At 32.7% G+C, this 22,610-nt stretch overlaps 1 protein-coding gene across 7 annotated transcripts in view; it reads left to right on the forward strand.

Annotated features, from left to right (window-relative positions):
• Nucleotides 1–22,610, forward strand: part of DYNC1I2 (dynein cytoplasmic 1 intermediate chain 2) — a 62,459-nt gene that overhangs the window by 19,651 nt on the left and 20,198 nt on the right. For 5 of the 7 annotated variants that reach the window (XM_055397479.2, XM_055397475.2, XM_055397476.2 and 2 more), the window contains 7 exons: nucleotides 2,221–2,311; nucleotides 7,602–7,661; nucleotides 10,280–10,395; nucleotides 20,979–21,074; nucleotides 21,302–21,464; nucleotides 21,568–21,667; nucleotides 22,162–22,287. In XM_055397479.2, coding sequence (XP_055253454.1) covers nucleotides 2,221–2,311; nucleotides 7,602–7,661; nucleotides 10,280–10,395; nucleotides 20,979–21,074; nucleotides 21,302–21,464; nucleotides 21,568–21,667; nucleotides 22,162–22,287 — 752 coding nt within the window. The remainder of the gene's footprint in view (nucleotides 1–2,220; nucleotides 2,312–7,601; nucleotides 7,662–10,279; nucleotides 10,396–20,978; nucleotides 21,075–21,301; nucleotides 21,465–21,567; nucleotides 21,668–22,161; nucleotides 22,288–22,610) is intronic. The other 2 variants (XM_055397481.2, XM_055397480.2) reach the window with 1 other exon arrangement.

The raw sequence follows: 22,610 nt of genomic DNA on the forward strand, positions 1-22,610 counted from the left end.
TCTTTCATTTATGTATACTTAGAAAAATTATTTTCCTAAGCCTAAAGTTAAGTATGTAATTTAAAAAGCTAAAAATTTCTTCTTTGGAAATCTTTAATATGAAAACATTGTAGTACCTCACTATAACTCAATACACATATTTGTGTTTATGCTTACAGCACAGTAGACAAACCACTCTTAGATATTACTTTTATTACTATATCAGTTGGGACTTGGGGGAAGTCTCACAGTGAGAGTTGGACAAAAAGAGGAGGAAAAACTTAACCTAAGAGAAGTTCAGTTCAGTCACTCAATCGTGTGCGACTCTTTGCGACCCCATGGACTGCAGCACGCCAGGCTTGCCTGTCCATCACCAACTCCCCAAGTTTGCTCAAACTCATGCGCCTTGAGTTGATGCCATCCAACCATCTCATCCTCTGTTGACCCTTCTCTTCCCGCCTTCAATTCTTTCCCAGTATCAGGGTCTTTTCCAATGAGTCAGTTCTTCATATCAGGTGGCCAAAGTATTGGAGCTTCAGCTTCAGCATCAGTCCTTCCAATGAATATTCAGGATTGATTTCCTTTAGGATGGACTGGTTTGATCTTCTTGCAGTCCAGGGGACTCTCAAGAGTCTTCTCCAACACCACAGTTCAAAATCATCAATTCTTCAACACTCAGCTTTCTTTATGGTCCAATGCTCACATCCATACATGACTACTGGAAAAACCATAGATTTGACTAGATGGACCTTTGTTGGCAAAGTAAGAGAGGTTAGGGGATATTGAAGTTCTTGTACTTCAGATACAAGTCATGTTTAGCTACTTTGAGTTATACATGCAGCCGCTAGCACAGTACTATCAACATGTGAATTATATAAAGGCAGTCTGGTTTTAGCATTGTTTCTGAGAGATTTTAATTGCAAAATTAGAAACCTTTTTTATGTTTTTATGGTCTTTTGAAATTTGAGCGAGAATTAACCATAGTATCTCAGGAAATCAACATTACAGCTATGTTTTTTTTCCTTCTAATCTTCCTATTGGTTTCCAGTAGAATTTGGCATTGAAAAATAAGGTTGATCTGTTCTGTACCTACGTTTAAGATATAAATCATCATACTATACTTGTGCATTTTGTTAGATTAGCAAACCCACTGTTTTTACTGAAGCATGTGTAAACATTTAAACATAAGTACGTATTTCTTTAGATTGGTTCCTACGTAACTAGGAACTTAACCTTCTATTTAGTAAACTATTAAAAGAAGGGCTTGCAGTTCAACTAAAATGTATTAGTCACTTGATATTGTACATTGAAAAATTATTTTAAAAAGATACTTGGGGTTGGGGGCATTTATGGTAAAATTCAACCAGAAGATGGCAGTGATGATCCTCTTATACTCCCTGAAATGATAATCAAAAACTTTACAAGTGTAATAGCATGAAATACTCATATTCAACTTTTTGTATCTAATGTTAAAAGTAACAAGTTAGGGGAGAGCATTTGCTGTTTGTTTTATATACTATGAAAAATGTGTATTTTTCTATAAGAAGGGATTAAGAATATTTTGGGTGTCTGTATCTTTGTCTGTACACTTCAGTTTTTTCTGAATACTGGGGTAAGGAAGTTACCATTAAGCCTTGCCTTGTTTAAGTTGCATGCATCACTTTATGTTATGCATCATGTCTAGAAGGCATGTTGTTTTATGGCCTGTTTGCATTTTTCACCCAAATTGCTGGAAACTAATGAACTTTTAAAGGAGTCATTCCTTTACTGGTAGTCATTTCTCTAAATTGGCTCTTTTTATTTATTTTTTTGGAGGGAAAAATTATATCATTTAAGACATTAATTTTTTTTGAAAGAAAAGATTGACAAAAAATAAATGATCTGGTGCTCTTAAAAGCAGAAAGTTAGAAAGGGCAGAAGGAATGCTTTCCTTTGAAAATTAGTACCCACATTTGGTGTTGGCCGAGATGAAAATGCATCCTTTCATAATCTTGCCTTTTTTTTTTTAATATAAAGCCCAAATGCATTTTGCCAGAGAAATTGCATGAATCGTCAGCATGCGTTGTTAACTGTCTTTCTCCTCTTCTTTTACTGTTCATTTTCATTCATGTACTTTCATTTTTTGGTTTGCCATTTTTTCTTTTTTGTTAATTACTTCATATTAAATTACTTTTGAAACGTCATAAGCTGAGCAACCTCTCCGTGTAGTAACAGCGGATACCTGTCTATTTCACTATTTAGTCCCTCCTCCTATGTCTCCATCCTCCAAATCTGTGAGCACACCAAGCGAAGCTGGGAGCCAGGACTCTGGAGATGGCGCAGTGGGATCTAGGTACAGTAATTTTCTTTCAATATTTTAATGATAGAATGCATTTACTACCCAGTTATTGTCAGTGGTATAGAGTGACTCTAAATAGTTATGTTGAGTTAGTCATAACATTTTGAAATCTGAATGACAAAGAAATGGTTTGTTGTAAGTTGGGGGGAAATTTTTTAAAAAACATTATTTTACTGTCACACTTGATTAATTTAGCTACTGACTAGTTAACTATTTTTTGCTGATTTTCTTATATTAAAGATAGAAGTGTTAATTCATTAAATTATTTTTTCTATTTAAGCAGCTTTGTATTGGTTATTATGTGAGCGTTTTGGGTATAGTGTAAAATCTCTCTTTTGCTTAATTTCCATTTGGTAATTGAAATAAACAATTCAGTTAAACAGCCTAATTCTATTCTATTAAGTTATTCTAATTAGGTAGAAAATAATAATGCATAAAATATCAAGAATAAGGAATAATTGCTAAGGAAACATTGAGTGTTTACTGGCTTCAATAAAAATTTTAAAAAGCATTTACTGGCTTGAGGGCATTATGCCAAGTGAAAGAAATCAAAGGGAAAGACAAATAATGTATGATCTCACTTATAAGTGAAATTTTAAAAATGAAACTAGCTCATAGATAAAGAGAAGAGGTTGGTTCATTAAAATTTTTTATATGTTTGCTGGAGGTGGGGGAGGTAAGGGGTGGGCAAAATGGATGAAGGGGGTCAAAAGGTACAAACTTGCAGTTATAAAAATAAGTCATGGAGATATAAATGTACAGTATGGAGAATGTAGTTAACAGTTTTATATATATATAAACACCTTATGGTGGTTTAGTCACTAAATCATGTCTGACTCTTGTGACCCCATGGGCTGTAGGCTGCCAGGCTCCTCTGTCTATAGGATTTTCCAGGCAAGAATACTGGAGTGGGTAGCCATTTCCTTCTCCAGTAGTTAACAATAATATGTTGTATATTTGAAAGTTGCTGAGAGATTGGGTCTTAAAGAGAAAGAGAAAATCATAAGAAAAAATTTTGTAACTATGTAAAATGGATGTTAACTAGACTTATTGTGGTGATCATTTCACCATATATACAAATATTAAATCATTATGTTATATACTTGAAACATATGCCAGTTATACCTCAATTAAAAAAAAAGTTCGCTGCCAAGTTTTCCTGAACTTGCATCTTCCTTGTAAAACAGTATCTCACATTTGTTTTATCATCCTGCATACATGTTGGGACTTGATTTTCAAACATTCAGTAAGATTTCAACTTCTTTCCAAATACCATACAGAGAAAAGTATTACTTCTCTTTGTCACACTCCCAATAATACCAAATCTTTATTTAACAACATCTTACAGTTTGATTTCTTATGGCAACTGAAATGAGACTAAACATAGTCAATTAAAAATCTTTATTCAGAATCCTTATTTTGGAAGTTAAATGTCTTCCCCACGAAAACCTAAACACACCTTTTAATGAGAAGTAAGCTAAGAAGTTTTATCTTCTTTGTGCCCAGGCACCTTGATTGAAGTTGCAAACAAGTAATGAGTATCTAAAAGACAAGACAAAAAAAGAAGAAAAGGGGCTAACTAATCCATAAACTCAGTCCTTTAATCAGTTCCTGAATAATCAAGTTGTCATTAACAATTAGAAGACACAAAAGGCTCACCAGTCTGAATTAGAGATGTGCTTTCCAAACCTGTTCTGTTTATAGAACTGAAACTGCAGATTTAAACAATACTCTTTTTGGATGTTAAGTGACATGATAAAAGAATATATTATAGATTAAAGGCTGAATTTAGTCTAAATTCATTTTTGAAGACTAAATTTGTTTCATGCTTTTGTACTTCTGTATTTTTATACAAATACGTTAGTATTCCTTTCCTAATAAACAAGAGGCATTTTCAGAAGGGTTTTATTTTCCCCTTATAATACATTACCAAAGTAAAAATATTTCCCAAGGTAAAACACACAAAAAAGTATTTATTAAATTTCTTTAGTTGATATTATGTATTATTTTAATGCCTATACTGTATTGTGTTAATTCATTGTTCTTGATTTTGAACAGGAATAGAAAGATTAATGCGGCATCAGCTAGTTTGCTTTCAAAAATACTGTGTAGCATGTATGCAAATTAAAATATGACCACCTGAGTTTCATTGGAAAACCTAAAGACCTAATAAGAGAGACCCAATTGGAATATTGTAAATTGGTATAGGAAGTAAATAACTGTTAATAAATATGTTTATTTTGTTAGAATACATATTAATTGAATTGCCAATTTAATGTTAAGTGCTATCGTCTATCACAGAAAATAATGTTCCTGGTTCTTGCCTTCATGGAACTTGCATTCTAATGCTCATTAATTTATATAACTTAAATATAGTATTCACTGTATTGAAAGATCCTAAGAATAATGTGCTAAATTGTGTTTAAAGTGTAGATTTGTAGATGTAAAACAAGAAAATGAGTATTTAAGTATTACTTTAAGAATATGTTTTTATTTTTTAATTATGAAAATATAACATTTACAGGAGACTTGAAAAATACAGAACAAAGTTACATATAGTTCCACTATATTGCAATTTTTTAAAATACATAAGTATTTTTACTTGGAGTTTCAATGTCAGACTCTCAAAAATTAGTAAAATGAACAGACAGAGAGTAGAAGGATATAGTAGACCTGAAAAGCACTATGAACCAATTCAACATAATTAAAATTTATACAATTTTCACACAACAGAAGGATACAAATTCTGTTCAAGTTCCTGTAGACTGTAGACCTGGAGACACTGGAACATATCCAGGGACATAAAACAAGATGCAAAAATTTCATGGTCTAAAGGTATTGAAATCATACCTATGCTCTCAAGTCTGTTATCACTGTGAAATTATGTTAGAAATCATGATCAAAGGATATTTTAAAACAATCCACATATTTTCAAATTCCATGTGACAATTACCAAGAGAGATCTTTGACTTAGCTATTGAAAGCATCAGTAAAGTTAAAAGACTGAAAAATCACACAGGGTGGTTGCAGAGAAGAAAGCATTTGAGAAATTAATATCAAAGATACTTTTAAAAAAGGGTATTTTTTTATTAGAGAATGAGTACAAGATTAATGGGAGAGAAAATAAATTCTTTTTGAATGAGATGATGTGATATCTTGTCTTAATACATATGTCATCTCCTTTGAGAATCCAAACTAATTTTTAATTGTTAATTTTCTAGAGGACTAAATATGTTCACTTTTTAATATATATGTACACACAGCGAGAAAACTTTGAATTCCTTTAAATCATCTCCAGATTCCATGATAGAGAAATAATTAATATTGTTGATTAATTGATGATATTGGCAGTGAAGTAATTGCATTTTAAAATATGTGACTTTTTAAAAGAATGCTAGAGTCTGAGAAAGAAAAAGAATGGATATAAATTGAGCTGGCACAATGATAATGAAAAATAAACAGCAAAATGCATGAAGGTGTGTGAGATGTATAAACCTATACACTCAACTCCTTTAGCTGGCCAAGACAGTCGACAATTACTACACTTGGGGAGTAGGAAAAAAACATATTAGACATTACCAAGTATGATATCAAAACTTCTGAATCAGTTTCTCAATGCCAAAAGTTTCTGTTCAGCCTGGTGGTAATTTATGACTAAATACATAGGACGCCAAGAAAAATGATATTTCTGTAACTTTGCTGATTGGCAAGTTGCATATCATTAAGATTCTAGTTCACTTTCTCAGTCACTTCTGTTAACTCTTAAGATTTAGATAACAGTTATTCAATGAGTAATCCATGCTCCTTATTCCTTTTTTACATTCTTGATCACTTTATCTCTTGGACTTCTGATTATATGTATCAGGATTATATTAAAGTTTTAATTTATGTGTCTGGAGATGCCTTTATTATAATCCCATACTTTGTGAAATATGTTTTCAGTGCTGGCTCTGTTCTGAGGTAGAGTTTTACTCTATTTTAGACCAAAATGACATCCTTAACAAGGAGCTCTATGTCATTGGTAACAGCTCGAACTCTTAGAGAATGTAAAGGGTATGTACAGAACATTCCTTGGAGAGCATCTCATACAACCTCTTCTGGTTTAACAAAGCCTGAGTTTGTTGCTATTCATTGCTTAGTATAAAGTAAATCTTCACTGTGGCCTCTTCTTTGTGTACACACATTACCATTTAAATCCCAAAATCTTTCTTTATATTTTTAAAATGAAGCATTTCTCTAGTTCATTTGATTGCTTTTACTGTTAAGTTGTATAGGCAAGTAAAGATTTCATTTCTTATGTTTAAATATTATAGTAGTTTTAGTTGTACATTATAATTTGTTGCATAAATGAGAAACAAATATATTTGACAAAGATGGTAGCACTGAATGTGTTGTGCTTAACTTTTTAATAGGGATTCTGAGCATCATATGGTGCTATACATAATTATCTTACATATTGCTAATCTACAGGAGTACCAGTGTGATAAAGGACCTTTTATTCTAGTAATGACTAAATTTTCCTTAAGTCTTGTGGAAAAGATTCCGTGGAAGTTGTTTACCCAGTAAGGCTAAACACAACCAAATATTTATTTAGGATTGATATTCTCTAAAAGTTTAGTTAGTTTAGATAAATTCTTTGAACATAAAATATTTTTCCTGGCAAGAAAAAAAGTCTGCTTTTTCCTAGAGACAGAAATCTTTAGTTGCTTTCTAAAGCAGATGACATGTAAGCCCAAGGCAGTGCTTAACCCATAAATTACATAAGGGTCACATTTTGGAAACTTAAGCTATTTTGTATCCCAGTGGAATAGTCTTTGGTTTTCTTACCAAAAGGCTTATGTGTTGACTCATTTCCTTTACCAATATGACAATTTCCTGCACACATTTAATGCTTTGGGCAAGATTATGATATGTTAACTAAGATGTTTTTACTAATGCTTTTTTCATTAGGAAACTTCAAATTTCAACTATATGTGTAGCCTAGCTTGTTATCATCCAAAAATAATGTGTTATTTGGGATGTTGGATGTTTTGTCTGTTCTTATCCATTATTTTGCAAGATTAGTTTCTTATAATATGAAAATACTGTCTTTTTAACTATTCTCGGTTGTATGTTTGCATTGCATGCACTAGAGCATTTGAGTGATATCTCGTGTTTTTTTGTACTAACTGGAACATGTGGTTTTTAATTGTGAACAGTACTTTAGATATTCATAGAATGTATTTGCTTGACTAACTTATGGCCTTTTTTGCTAATGCTTCATGGTTGTCCTACAACCATTTAGGACGCTGCATTGGGATACAGATCCATCAGTTCTTCAGCTTCACTCAGATTCCGATTTGGGGTATTGAATAGATTTATTACCTTCCCTCTTTTATAATTAATTTGATTCTCTGTGAAGTTGTCCTAATTTTATTTTTCTTAAATTTCTAACATGCAGATAATACGAAGAGTGATATTTCACTGTGATACCTCATTTATCCTCTATCATTAGTGAAAGAAATATTTTATGTATCTAATTTTATAGGTACCCTAAGTCTATGAATTTAAATGTCTAAATTACTTTTATTATTGCTATATTTTTTATGTAAGTTTTTCTACAGTGTATTACAAACTTCCTAAACTTTTAAAAATACATACTCTACATGCAATCTTTTCTAGGTTACTCAACATGAAAATTTATTTTCCTATAAAATTTCCTGATGATATTTAAGGTTTTGAGAGGAACAGAGCTGTCGGTTTCTACACTGTGACTCCAGATTGCTGTTGATTTATTCATTTACTTATTTATTCTAGTCTCCAGTGCAAACTATAGATGTTTACTTCTGCCACTGTGCCTGACTCAGATAGCTCTTTTCCCTTGATAGTTTGCAGCTTCTAAAACATATGGCCCTAATACCGTTAGAAATTATGTCTAAAGTAAGAGTAAATAAGCCTTGCTGCTGCTGCTAAGTCGCTTCAGTCGTGTCCGACTCTGTGCGACCCCATAGACAGCAGCCCGCCAGGCTCCGCCATCCCTGGGATTTTCCAGGCAAGAACACCGGAGTGGGTTGCCATTTCCTTCTCCAGACATAAATAAGCGATATATCATGGCTTATTAATAAGACATAAATAAGCCTTTAAAATAAGACATAAATAAGCCTTATGTTATGCTAGCCTTTAAAATAAGACATAAATAAGCCTTATGTCATGCTAAATTGCTTCAGTCGTGTCCAGTTCTTGCAACTCTTTGTACTGTAGCCTGCAAGGATCCCCTATCTATGGGATTCTCTAGGCAGTACTGGAATGGGTTGCCATGCCCTCCTCCAAGGGGATTTTCCCGACCCTAGGGATTGAACCCATATCTCTTATGTCTCAGGGCTCAAACTCACATCTCTTATGTATCTTGCATTGGCAGTTGGGTTCTTTATCACTAGTGCTACCTGGGAAGCCCTTAAATAAACATTGAATTAGGTCATGTAAGAAAAGTATATGGGCTTCTTGTACATTAGCTGGAAGTCCTCTCTGTTGGCTGCCCTGAGGCTCCTCCACCCTCAACTGCTTGCTTGTTCTCAGTAAAAGTGGCTTTGGATAAGTAAGGTATTATCTCCCCAAATCTATCCCTAAATCTTATTTTGTTTGTTGTAGTGTTGTGATTTTTATCTATTAAACCCTGTATGTACTCAAGTTAGTAACTTGTTCTTAATGTTTTTGACTCAAGCTCTCTTTTCAGATATGAAAAATATCTGAAATTGTATTTCAGATATGAGTAATTTATTTTTCATATGGTTTACATCTTGAAAAATAGAATATAAAATTTATTTCAGATTTTGTTCTTAGAATGCTAAGTTACTTCAAATCTTACTAAATTTTTCCATTTATTTTTTTGATTCTACTTTTTTTTCTCTAAGATATTTCCAAGGTAGAAAACACGTGAAAAATTTCTTGTGGCCCACATTTGGGACCTTAGAGAAAATTAATTCTTTAAATGTACTAATTTTATTAAACTTTTTTGTACAGGATTTTGAAAAGGATGTTTATATAAGTAAAAAGTTATATTACCAAATATATATATATATTTCAAATATCCAGCTTTATATTCTTGTAAGACAGATCCATTGTTGAGAATTTTGGGAGTTTGGAAGCATGCTATATTTGGTTTAGAATTTAGACATCTACAATAATAAGAAAAAATTCCCCCAGATATAGAATAAAATACATTTTTCTTTTGGTATATTTTCTTTATCCACAACTCTTCTTTTTGTCAAAAAATAATGTATTTCACTTATTTAAAATAGGAGTGACTTTAGTAATGTCATGATATTCAGAAGATATGTAGCTTTAGTTTAGATCTGAAATAATCTGCACAGTAGTTTGTCCATGTGTGACTCAGGGACAATATTGATCATACAGAGATTAGAGACTTAAAGTTTAAATATTTTATTTTATAATCTAGATTGACTGTATGCTTTTCAATTTCTGCAAAATATAAGTAGAAAAAGTTGTTTTCAACAGAAAGTTATTTCTCACTCTTAAAGCTGATGTCTTCTAATGGTGAAGGGAGACTAAATGTGGTATGAGTGAGATCTATATATTTAACTCTTAACAAAAAATTCCAGAATCATACCCCTGGTAAAAACAGTTCTCATAACCAACCATATTCAGCAGTCTACTTTGAAATTCCCATCCTCTTACTCTGTTATTACCCAAACATTTGTTCTAAGAAACTAAATTATCTGCCTTTTTAAAGTGAAAAATAAACACCTTGAATGATTCAGAAATCTCTTTTGTTCTTGCTACCTTCTAATTCTTTTGCTAAAGCCAATTAATTGTTCATTTAAAATTTCTTGAATAAAACAGGGGTTTAAATTACACTGTTGGATATACGATAATTAATTCTTACTTTTCCCAAAAAACATGGTTTGATGTAGTTAAAGTGTATCATTTGTTGTGTTTGAAACTATTTGTGTTCACTTTATTCAGACGAGGACCTATTAAACTTGGAATGGCTAAAATTACACAAGTTGACTTTCCTCCTCGTGAAATTGTCACATACACAAAGGAAACTCAGACTCCAGTTATGGCTCAACCCAAAGAAGGTGAGTATCCTTAAATATGATTGTCATTAATCCCCATGTTAAATAAGAGGATTCTTTTTTTTTTCCTTTGTTGTTTGGCATATTTTCTTAGGGGAACATTATAAAAATAATACTTAGGCTTTCTATATTTATGTATTTGCTCTTTAGAGTTTGAAAACTTTTTCTTGTAGGATTTAATAGAAGTATAAGCTATATGTATGTTTTTAATTTTGTTGGCATAAATACAAATATTTTCATTCTCATTTTGTTGTTGCTTTGTTCTGCTTTAGAAGCAAAAAATAAACTTAAGAATGTTCTATTTCTGTGTCATGAACGTAATTCTTCCGAAAATGAGAGTATATCCAATAGTAAGTGAAATAATGTAAATTATTTTCTTTGGTGCATACTATATTCTGATATACTGCCAGTTATCTGTATTAGTGAACAGATCTAGACCTAATTCATAAACTTCCTATTTTATGATCTACGGGCTCTACTATGTTGATTATATAGCAGCCTGTAATCTCTGAGAAACAGAAGGAGTATACATAGAGATTATATTGGATGTGGAGTCCTTTGTGTCTTAAATCAGAAGGAGCTGACCATTTTTACAGTGGGGACTAATTTTAAAAATCTCATTGAATAGCTAATGATTTAAGCATAAGCTTAATGTGATAGTTCTTGTTTTTCCAAGGGAAGCTAATAAATTTATGTTAGATATAAAAGAAGTTTACTTAAGATCCCCAATACAGATTCACAATTTCTTATCTGAAACCTATGGAGTTGTATATATATAGGGATTCAGAATTTTTTACTTTTCAAAGAAGTAATTATGTACCATATGTAAACATTCCAACAGCATCTTGGGCATAAATATTCAACAGCAAAAGATACAAATATTCAAACTAAGTGAGATAAATAATGATTATAGATACCTTTACTTCTGGTCATGTTAGGGTTTACCACCAAGAGTTATAGATTTTAGAGCTGATGATATTTTGGAATTGTGGGCCTATTGTAATCCTTTTAGCAGTCTGTTCATAAAGAACATTTATTTTCTTCTCAGCCAGAAAAATTTATTATTGTTTAATTATAGATTATCAAGCATAAGCACTTTATCAAATGTTTAATTCATCTTTAAAATTTCAATTAAATTACCATTAAGGAGAAGCAAAAGTAATATTCATTGCAGAAAACCCCAAGATACAAGTAAGCAAGAGTGGGGAGTGGGGGGAATCCTTGAAATTCCTAGCTTACTGCCAATGAAAATCTTTAAGTTTTCATACTTATATATACTTCAAAAGAAAATGAGCCATTATAACTCTTTATAGACTTTTTAAACTTAGTAGTACATCATCACATGTACTTTTAACAACTCCCCTTTCCTTGCCCCCTAAGGATGGACATGAAATAAAGAAACTTTTCCTTTGATTTTCTTCTTGTTCCCAAAAGGACTTGATATTATCGTCTGTACAATTAAACTCAAAAATTTTGAGGAAATTGGAATAAGTTTTTGTCCAATAGTTTTTTTGATAACTTGACCATGTGAATATTTATTTCTATGGATACATTGTTTTCATTCCTGCTGCTCCATCGATTGGTAAAATAGCTTTCACATGTGCAAAATCCCTCATCTTACCAGAAAAATAGTCCTTGATGATAGATTTGTTTGAGACATGCTGCTGCTGCTGCTGCTAAGTCACTTCAGTCGTGTCCGACTCTGTGTGACCCCATAGACGGCAGCCCACCAGGCTCCCCCGTCCCTGGGATTCTCCAGGCAAGAACACTGGAGTGGGTTGCCATTTCCTTCTCCATTGTTTGAGACATAAGCCACTTTAAAAAAAGAAAAGGGGAAAGATAAAGTGCTGAACTACCAGTATGGAGAAAACTTAATACTGTAGGATTCTGTAATTTCCAGAAAATATTATTTTACTAACTAATATGTTCAAAGTATTGAAATGTCTGTCTTTCAGGAGCTATATTATTAGTTATGTTAAATGAGAAATGCTAGATATGTTAATAGAAAGTAAGCAAAATAGCCAAAATGAGGATACAGTATCTCATTTAAAAAATAAATTAGGCTTTTTTCCTTATAATAATAATATGAAGATTTAGTTTTATTTATGAAATGCATTTTAGATTGTTTTAGAATGTAAAGCAATTCTGAAGCAATTTTAGGTAATGCCTGTTATAACACACCTATAATTGTATATATCATTTAAATGAAGACTTCCATTTTTTAAAATAATTTTTTCTAATTACTGTAGTATATCATAGAGAATTTAGAGAAGACAGAAAGGATAGGAAATATGCCTATGATACCACTGTGTGGTAGCCATTGTTAATATTTTGTTTCCAGTTTGTTTTCTACAATACATTTTTTCAAAAATTATCTATGTATACATATACAAGCACACATATGGTTTTATATCCTACTTGAAATTTTCATTTTTAGTTGCTTATTCTTGACATCCTTATAAATTTTAAATTGAACATGTAATAATGTCTTTGAGCTAATTTGAATGTATAGCTACATAGTATATGACTGGCAGTTTTGTAAAAAATGCTTTTTTTCTATTTTTATTTTGAAATTAATGGGAAAATTTAAAAGATTGTGGTTTGTAAAGTTTACCCAGAAGTTCAAGATAAACTGTATTTTTTCACTTGGAAATTAGTTGTGAGAGTGCTAAGTCACTTTGGTCACGTCCAGCTTTTTGCGACTCCATGGACTGTAGCCCGCCAGGCTCTTCTGTCCATGGAATTCTCCAGGCAAGCATACTGGAGTGGGTTGCCATGCCTTCCTCCAGGGGATCTTCCTGACCCAGGGATTGAACCTGTATTTCTTATGCCTCCTGCATTGTAGACAGGTTCTTCTATTTAGGGCAAGGCTTTTAGCATCCATCGTACTTCAGCTTTTTTGCCAAATTTCCCAGAACACAAAAGGGACTGTTTCTTCTTCCTTGCTGTAATGCCTGATCTGGAGAGTGCATGATGTGTAGTGAGTACAAGCTCAGTAAATATTTGGTGAAGGAATTAATTGCTTTTGCCTACTTAGGAGAATGATTTATTTACTTGAGATTTTTTTTTCCCCCATGCCTTTTCTTGGGAAGTAACTGCTGGGAAAATACAGTAACAATATCGATAAAATTGGGTGAGAAAGTACAGTCTCAGTTCTTGATTTTAATATGACTATATCATGTTGTAATCATTATTTGCTCTTAGATCCATAATGAAACATACATCCTCCCTTATAGCCTTCTCTAATTCCATGATGACCTAGATACAAACATATGCTGTTACTCTGTGATCTATGTATCCCTGTGAATGCTGTGAGCAAAATTGGACCTGTTAGCATCTCTCAAATATATTATCTTAGCTACTTGTTTGTTACAGTTCTTCAAACCTCATGTTTAAATTGGTGACTGAAAATTGTAACAGCAGAGTGCTTACTACATATCAGGTATAGTGTGAGGCACTTTATGTTATCTCTAATCCTCTTAACAAAACCTTGAGAGTTAAATACCAATTCTCTTTACCTATGAAGAAGCTGAAGCTGAAAGAGAGCTTATTAAGGGTAAGATTCTAAACCAAGTTTGGCTGATTCCAACGTATGCTTTCTCTCTTACGCTGTCACTGAAGCAGCACTTTCTTTCTTTTATAATAGTTACGTATGGTAAGAAATTCAGTTTATATTAATTACAGTCTAGTACAAATGTAGATACAGATGTGTACAGATATCCTTCAAATTTCAAAAGTTCACTTATGCCACTTGGGGAGTGTGACAAACCCAAGCTCCTTTCCTGGAAACTACACTCAGCATCTCAGCAGAAAGCTGCCATAGCTTTATAGCTTTAAACTGTCTGAGCGTCTGCTGTGTTTACTTTGTGCACCTGTTAACAAGGTGTGTCCTAAAGTAATCGCTTCTTCATTTTACACCATTTCAGCTTAAGAAAGTTTTCAAGGATTGCTCTACTTTTGGATAGTGGGGGAGGGGGAGTCTTGTAACTGATACAAAAGTTTTTTGAAATAATACCTTCTCTGTTCTTACTGTATTCCATTTTTTTCATTGTTGGCCATAACTAAATTTTTGACTTTGACCTGTAGTTTGAAGAACATTTCATTAAAAGATAGCATGGCTTACTTATTTATTGGTAAATTTGCATCAGATAATATTTTATAGTGATTGGCTCAGAGTAATGAGTAAACAGCTTTGATCTTTCATATTGATAAATAGAATTTTTCTTATCTTCACTAGTAGAGGGTAAAAGTGGCAAGATATATAAACTGAACCCAGTTTCTAATGGGTACATCTATGTACCACTCTCTTTAAAATTTTCATCTGTGGACTAGACTTAGATATTAGTTTTATAAAGATCCATGTTTATTCATTTGCAACCTAACAAGAATTCAGTGATTCTACTAGTGTATTGAGTGTATGCTATCTACTTGATTATTTTTTTTAGTTTAAGGTTGAGGTATATAGGCCTCCCTATCCCCTGGAGAAGGAAACGGTAACCCACTCCAGTATTCTTGCCTGGAGAATCCCATGGACGGAGAAGCCTGGTAGGCTACAGTCCACGGGGGTCGCAAAGAGTCGGACACGACTGAGCGACGGAATGGAATGGAATGGATAGCTCAGATGAAAAAGAATCTGCCTGCCATGCAGGAGACCCAGGTTTGATCCCTAGGTTGGGAAGATTCTCTGGAAAAGAAAATGGCAACCCACTCTGGTATTCTTGCCTGGAGAATCCCATGGACAGAAGAGCCAGGCAGGCTACTGTCAGTGGGGTCACAAAGGGTCGGACATCATTAAGTGACTAACACTACACTACTACTGAGGTATATAAGTGAAGGAGAATGAGAAACATACTGTAATACCATGATGCTGTCCTTAGCCTTTAGAACTATTTATAAAAATGAGATTTCCTGTCTGTATCATTACAATTATTTTTATGTCCAGGGCTGTTTCATTGTTTCATTTCCCAATTTATGGAAGTTTTAGAAAGGGGGGTAAAAAACCCCTACATTTGAAGTTTTATAATGAGAACACTTTGTGCTTAACTCTACTTCTGCTTTTCCATTGGTTTAATACAGAGCTTCTCAAACTTAGCCTCCCTGGCTCGCGTTCAAGAATATGTAATAAATTCCAAAACTCACCATGAGACAAAATTGCGAAATTCACAGTTTGAGTGTAAAAGACAGTAAATTGAACTTGGGTAGGCACTGTAATTAGTACAGAAGTAATGTTAGTTATCAAATTGAAGATAAAAATTGGTCTTAGACTTAACTCTCTTTTTCATTTTTTAAAAAATGGCTGAATCTATTCTTTTGAAAAGCACATGTTCTTGCTTTCAAGTTTACTCTATAAGTTGATAGTACCATTTCTGAACTGAGGTGCTTTGCGGTCTTAAAGCACCTACTGTGAATGAAATTGACTAGGAACATGTGACCTTAGTCAATTTCACTCCCGGCAGGTAAAAAAAACTTCTCTTGGCAGGAGTGTAATACCCACAGATACACGCCCGGAAAAGTTACTTTCTTCCCTTATCTTTTAGAAGTTTTTAACTGTCTTGAAAATGGCATTGTCTTTTCTTAGTCACCAAAAAATCATCAGCATGGATTTTTGTTGTTGCAATTTTTAGACACAGATTTTTAAAGAGGAAATTCCAGAGTTTAATCAGCTTGTTTACACCTGAGGAAACTGAGACCTAAGAATATTCATTGATGACCCTATGGTCACAATGTAAAAGAATATCAGGCTACAGTCAGAACCTGGTTCTTGATTTCCATTGGAGTGCTATGTTTCTCATATCATTCTACTTTCTTATCTGTGTAGAGTTTCATAATGGTTTTTGGTATTGATTTAGTAATCATATTTTTCCTCAGGTACATGTTGATTAAAAAATATAGTGTATAGAGAAATGTTATATGTAAATAGCTCTTAATTTTTTATTACATGATCTTAACATCTGGAATCCACACTTCCCATGTAGACTACATTGTTAGGCTTTCTGGTTAATATTATTCTTGTCTAAAATGGATTTAAAAAAAATTTTTTTTTTTGGGATAAAATATGTAATAAGTTAGTTTTAACCCTCAGAGAATCTGTGAGAATATAAAAATAATTGAAAATTGAAGCACTTGTTCTTAACCATGATTGAAAGACTTTAATCAGCGTGTTTAAAATTGTGGCCTCAAAAAAATGTAATATTTATGAGATCACAGATAACAGGATCTGTGTTAATGATGCAAATACTGCCTAAATAAAAATTTGAATTTTACATAAAATGAGACAATGTAGAGAGACAAATTCTGTGTTAAAATAAATGGTATAATTAAAGTATTACCCTCTTTTTATTTATCTCCCAAATTAGCATTAGATCTGTATTCAAAATATTTCCTGATTAAAATTTTCCCTTGTCTAAATTGTTAAGAAACAAGTGACCTTGCATTTGATTCTAGTTGTTTAAAAAAATAAAAGGAATGAATTCCACTGATACATTCCTAAAGTTTTGTCCTAGTATTTTCTTAATATTGATTTTTAAAGAGTAAAGTATAAGAATATGTAATTATGGACAAATGGATCAAAATGAAGTGATTCGAACCAGAAAAGAAAGGATTATTTTGAAAATGTTAAAGGAAAATCATTCATATCTAACATGTAATTTTAAACTTATGATTGAAGTATTTCCCTCTAATAGTCTCATTTTGTTTGTGAAGTTACTTATAAGAATTTTTATAAATTAACTTATGTCTTTATGTACAACACATTTTTCCTGATTTTTGGAATTCATTGGCAGTTTCCTTTGTAGTAATTATGCTACTTTGTAAATTAGGAATTCTTCACTAGGATATTAAACTATATTAAAGTAGGGTACATCAGTATGATGAAACTAGTTAATTTATAGACAGCTGTTTCCTAAATAGCATTAATGTACAAATGATACAGATTTATTTTTTACCTCATGCTAAGAATTAATTGTGATAAGTGATAAAGAGTATCAGTTTTTAGTGAGTATTTTCTGGGATCTTGCATATTCCTTGTTATGTGTTGCATATTTTAAAATAATTCAAAATGTGCTTTGTGGCTCATTCTTAGATGTATCTTTATCGCAATGTGACATACAGATGAGAAAACTTCTTCTGAAGACTCCTTCCTTCAGCTTAACAAAAGCCACCCATTTCACAGATGATTTAACTTTGATTAACCTACTCTATTGTAACGGATTATTCCAACAACTGGAATTTCATTCTTTCATGTTATTTCTAGGTGCAGCTTAATTTACAGACCGCTTTTCTTTCCATCTCACCAAAATACATCACAATTTTGATGTTAACTCAGTAAAAATTCAATGGTTCATTAAACCTAATCTTAGCATTCATTGACAAGAGGTTTGTCATTTTAAAAGTAACTGCTACTTTTATGCATTCTTTATTGCTCAGTTTATAATCTTAGATTCCCTGTCAGAGAAAGCATGGAGTTAACTACTTAGCATATTGCAATGAATATTCATCAATAAATTGATGTGACATGGCAGTCAGATTTTTCAGTCTTCCTGCTCTGTTGTAGTGTTTTTCAGTTTTAAATGTATTGTGGCTTATCATATAATAGGGACTAGCTTAGAGAATCTTTAGAATTGTAATATTATATTTTTGGTCATGTTAATACTTTTTTAGTAGCTAGTTGTATTCATTTTTAAAAAGAGTATTTGTTTCAGAGGAACAGTCTCTAATGATACTGATGTTAGGCGTTTTTTGGCCAAATATTTGGTATGTGTAGATAATGAGCTTAATAATAAAAATATTTTTAAAGTAGATCATTTTTGTAATGTTCTTGGAATTTTTCTTAGTGTTAGCCATTTAATGAAGCTTGATTCTTAAGTATCTGAGTTTTTGAATCAGTTTTTAATTCATATAGAAAGAGGTAGTACATTCATTCTAAAATAAAATCCTGAAAACAAGTATTTAAATAGATTATAGTCATCATTCAGCTACAACTAAACTATATGGGCAAATAAGCATGACAAATGCCATGAAGTAGGCAGAGTTAGATCACTGTCTACCATACTTCATCTACATTTTAAATTTTAAAAGGAAAAGAGTGTCTGTAAGCATGATCTTTTCTGTTAAATGTGTAGATTATGAGGTCACTTAGCACTAAAGTACTGACCATATGCATTATGACAGGAATTTGACACCTGTCATTGGAAATGGTACTTAGAAGCCGTATAATGCAACAAAGTTGAGGGAGGAAGATACGATGTGGATAGGAGGCTGTAATTTATAATTCACAACGCTTCAGGATGACCTGTCCAGGGTGACTCAGATTCCCTGTCTTTGATTTTAGGATTTACATACAGTGAACTTAATAGTCAACAAAATTGATAACTGATAGTATTAGAAGAAAATGGAAAAATACATATTTTCAGACTTAATTTTTAATTGAAGTAAATATCTTGTTATTCTAAAAGTCAGTTTAAGTGTAATTAAATTATTTTCATTACATTATACTGGTAGGTGACTTGATGGTAGAATTTCATCATAATGTTTGAGCAGTACAGTATAGAATTGTTACCAGATCAACTGTTCTCAGATTAATAGTCCATTGTATATGAGAATTCATCTAAAAGGGAGTACTGTCTTTCTGTTTCTCTGTGTGATTATTTTGCCCCCAAAAAAGCTTTCATTTTTTTAAGTAGCACAAAAGCTGTAATTGGCATGCTTTGTAAGGAAGTGTCAATGTGCAAGAGAGTGGCGATCACTAAGAATTCTTTTGCGTGTTCTTTCCCCTTTGCACCACCGCCTCCTCAGCGGGGTCACTGAGATCACTAGCTTTTCTTGAAATGGCCATTTTCACTGGCAGGTGCATTATACCCTGTATTTTCAGATTGTTTTTCCATTCTGAATGTTTGGCAGGTTGATTGCTCTGGCTGCATTGACGGAGAAAGGGCTGACAAATGCGGTTGGGCTGGCTGAAAAGACAGTGATTACTGTTTTCCTTTGTGGCTGATTGAGGCCCTTGAAAGGAAAAATTTTAACCTTCACCATTTGGTTCAAAAGTATGAGCATATATTGAAATCATTCGTGCCATTTATCCTAGTTCTGTAAACTTGTCAGAACGTAGAAATCGCTCAATTTCAAGTAATGTAGGATTGGCATACGTCATTATCATTTTGATTAAGTTGAAGGTTGTATCATTGTGTGCATTATACAGTGTCATTTAAAGCTTTCTTTCCTAAAGGTACAGTTATATTTTTATTGCTTATACTATAGAGTTAGAAAGATTTTCATAGCTTTCCAAACCTAACACTATGTGTGTGGTTTGGCAGCTGGTGTGGCCTACAAGCTGCATTTTGTTTGCAGGGTAAAGGCTTATCTGTAGGCCTCCTGGAGTGTGGGTAATTGCACAGGCTCGCCATTGGGGAGAGACAGGATTGGAAGCAGTCAAGCGGAAGAATGTTATGCCATCCCATTGCCACCTTGTAGCAGAAAGACACAATCCCAGCAGTGCCATCTGGTTGTTGCTATCTAGTCAGCTGGCCTGGCTGCTGGGACCATGACTTGGCAGCTGGTTCCCATACTTGACCATTCTTTTGTGTATGTCATATGTTAGTGTGTTTTAGATAATTTTGAACATGGGTCGGGGAAATGACTGTAACAAGTAGAGTCCCCTTATTGAATAGGCTCTCATTACTTGAGATGCACTCTGCTACAGATGCCTGCTGCCATTCCCTCATAGACAAATGACGCATCTGTTTAGGCAATAAAAATAAGCATTTTCTTCATAAAAATCCATCTCCATATGGAGTGAAAGAGAAGGTAGGCAGAGTTGTATGTTCTATAACATTTTAAAATAAGTAATTTAAAGTTATTTCTTGGTTTGGTTGTATAAGAGGAGAGTTAGTCATTTTTAAAAGTCTTATAAACATTGTCTATTGTCTAAATGTGTATTTTTATTCAAGTTAAGAAAACATTAAGTGCTTATTGCCACATCATATAACAGTAGATAATAAGACTTGCATTTAAAGTGACAGAATAGAAAATGTGGTCTCATAGCTATTATCTTTAAAATCTGCCTCTCAAATAGCAACCTGAGAGTTAATGTAAGTCGTCTTTATGCCATATGAAGATCCATTAGACACTGATGGTTTCAGATCACAAGTAAGCAGCCAGCTCTGTAGGCTATTTTAGACATTTGATTTTCTTCATTTTACAGCATTAATGTGTCAGCATGCTACATAAAACTATGTAGGAGTTGCATGTTGTTCTGTCTGGAATGATAAATGCTTGCAAGCTTTTAGAGATTTCCACGAGGAACTCATCCTAGTTGCTTATATATCATCTTATTTCAGTTTATGTAGCTACAGAATTTGATATGGCTGTTGCTGACTTACCATGTTAGGTATGTATAAAGAAGTTCCACTTAATTCTTTTTAAAAAATTGTATTGATAAAATTTACATTATTTCTACTCATTCTATCTTATGAGTGGTTCACTTTTGCTTTTACCTAAAAAGTTGTGATACTATCTGAAATAATTACTTCAAGAGCTATCAGTTATTGTCATAAAAATAATTTTTATGTTACTGTTTTGTTTTTATACAGATGAAGAAGAAGAAGATGACGTGGTGACTCCTAAACCACCTATTGAACCTGAGGAAGAGAAAACTTTAAAGAAAGATGAAGAAAGTGATAGTAAAGGTATCTTAAAGAATTTAACTTTTAAAAGAAAGAATTTAAAATTTTTTATTGATTCCTGTTAAGATTGTTTTTTATTATTTATACACTAAAGCAGAATTCAAATGCTCTAAATCAAAAAGGTGAATCTGCTTGAAAAACGAGTGGCATTCATTGATCCAAATTGTGATAGTGAGGTGGCATGATTTGAGTGGCATAAATCTGACTTTAGAAAAACATTTGTTTTACAGCTCCTCCTCATGAGCTGACTGAAGAAGAAAAGCAGCAAATCTTGCACTCTGAGGAATTTTTAAGTTTCTTTGACCATTCCACAAGAATTGTAGAAAGAGCTCTTTCAGAGCAGATTAACATCTTCTTTGACTACAGTGGAAGAGATTTGGAAGACAAAGAAGGGTAAGTATAGTTGCTAAAATTATGGTGTCAGCAATGTTTAATTACTTTAAGAGTGGGAAGTTATAACACAGTTGTTGTTTTTTTGTTTGTTTGTTTTCTGTAGAGAGATTCAAGCAGGTGCTAAACTGTCATTAAATCGACAATTTTTTGATGAACGTTGGTCAAAGCATCGGGTTGTTAGTTGTTTGGATTGGTCATCTCAGGTAAATTACAACAACAAAATTGGTTTCTATTTACCCATTTTTGAATTACAATAAGCAGGTAGTTGTATTTTAATTAGGGAAACTTTGTATAATTAAATCAATGTATATTATAACAATGGATGATGGCTCTAATGATATGGTTGCTCTAATGTTACGGTTGCCTTACATACTCAGGAAGAAAGGATTGGGAACACTATTTAAAACTCAAGGTTTTATTTATGCCACAGCTTAGTTTTATTTATTTTAATTGCTTACCTATTTTAGTTCTATTGCAATACATTTTAATAAAATGTTTTAACATTAAAACCTTTAAAATAACCTTACTAATTCAAAGTTTTTAATGTTGCAGAGAGCATAACTCTAGAGATGTATTTCTTGATGAAGTGTTAGGAATTTGCATTTTTAGAATAATTTAATAAAAACAGTTGAGTAACTAGGAATGTAAAACAGTTATTATGCATAGCATTTTTTCCCCACTTGATTCTTGCGAGCAGTATCCGGAATTACTGGTGGCTTCCTATAACAACAATGAAGATGCTCCTCATGAGCCTGACGGAGTGGCCCTTGTATGGAATATGAAATACAAAAAAACTACTCCAGAATATGTGTTTCACTGCCAGGTAAGATAGTCCCAGTTTAAGAATTCACTAATGAATTTAGACAGTGCCTTTTTTCTTTTCTTGTCAACATAATGATTTCATTGGATTGGCATTTACTAAACCACCCCATATTTGCAAACAGATGTTAACAAAAAACTGAAGACTTCTCCGTTCAACATGATCTGTGTTTTCTAGCTTTTCTGATGTCTCTTACGTTTAATCACACCTAAAGTCCTTTGCTGTTGTGATTTTCTTTTATTGTGATTGATTGTATAAAAGGAATCTTTTGTAAAATGTCTTTTCTGCAGGGAGTTTCTCAGGAACTTACTTGCTGAATATACAAT

This window comes from Moschus berezovskii, chromosome 2 (genome assembly GCF_049115385.1).
Source record: "Moschus berezovskii isolate FMDL1 chromosome 2, NW_MosBer_1.0, whole genome shotgun sequence".
NCBI classification, from domain to species: domain Eukaryota; kingdom Metazoa; phylum Chordata; class Mammalia; order Artiodactyla; family Moschidae; genus Moschus; species Moschus berezovskii.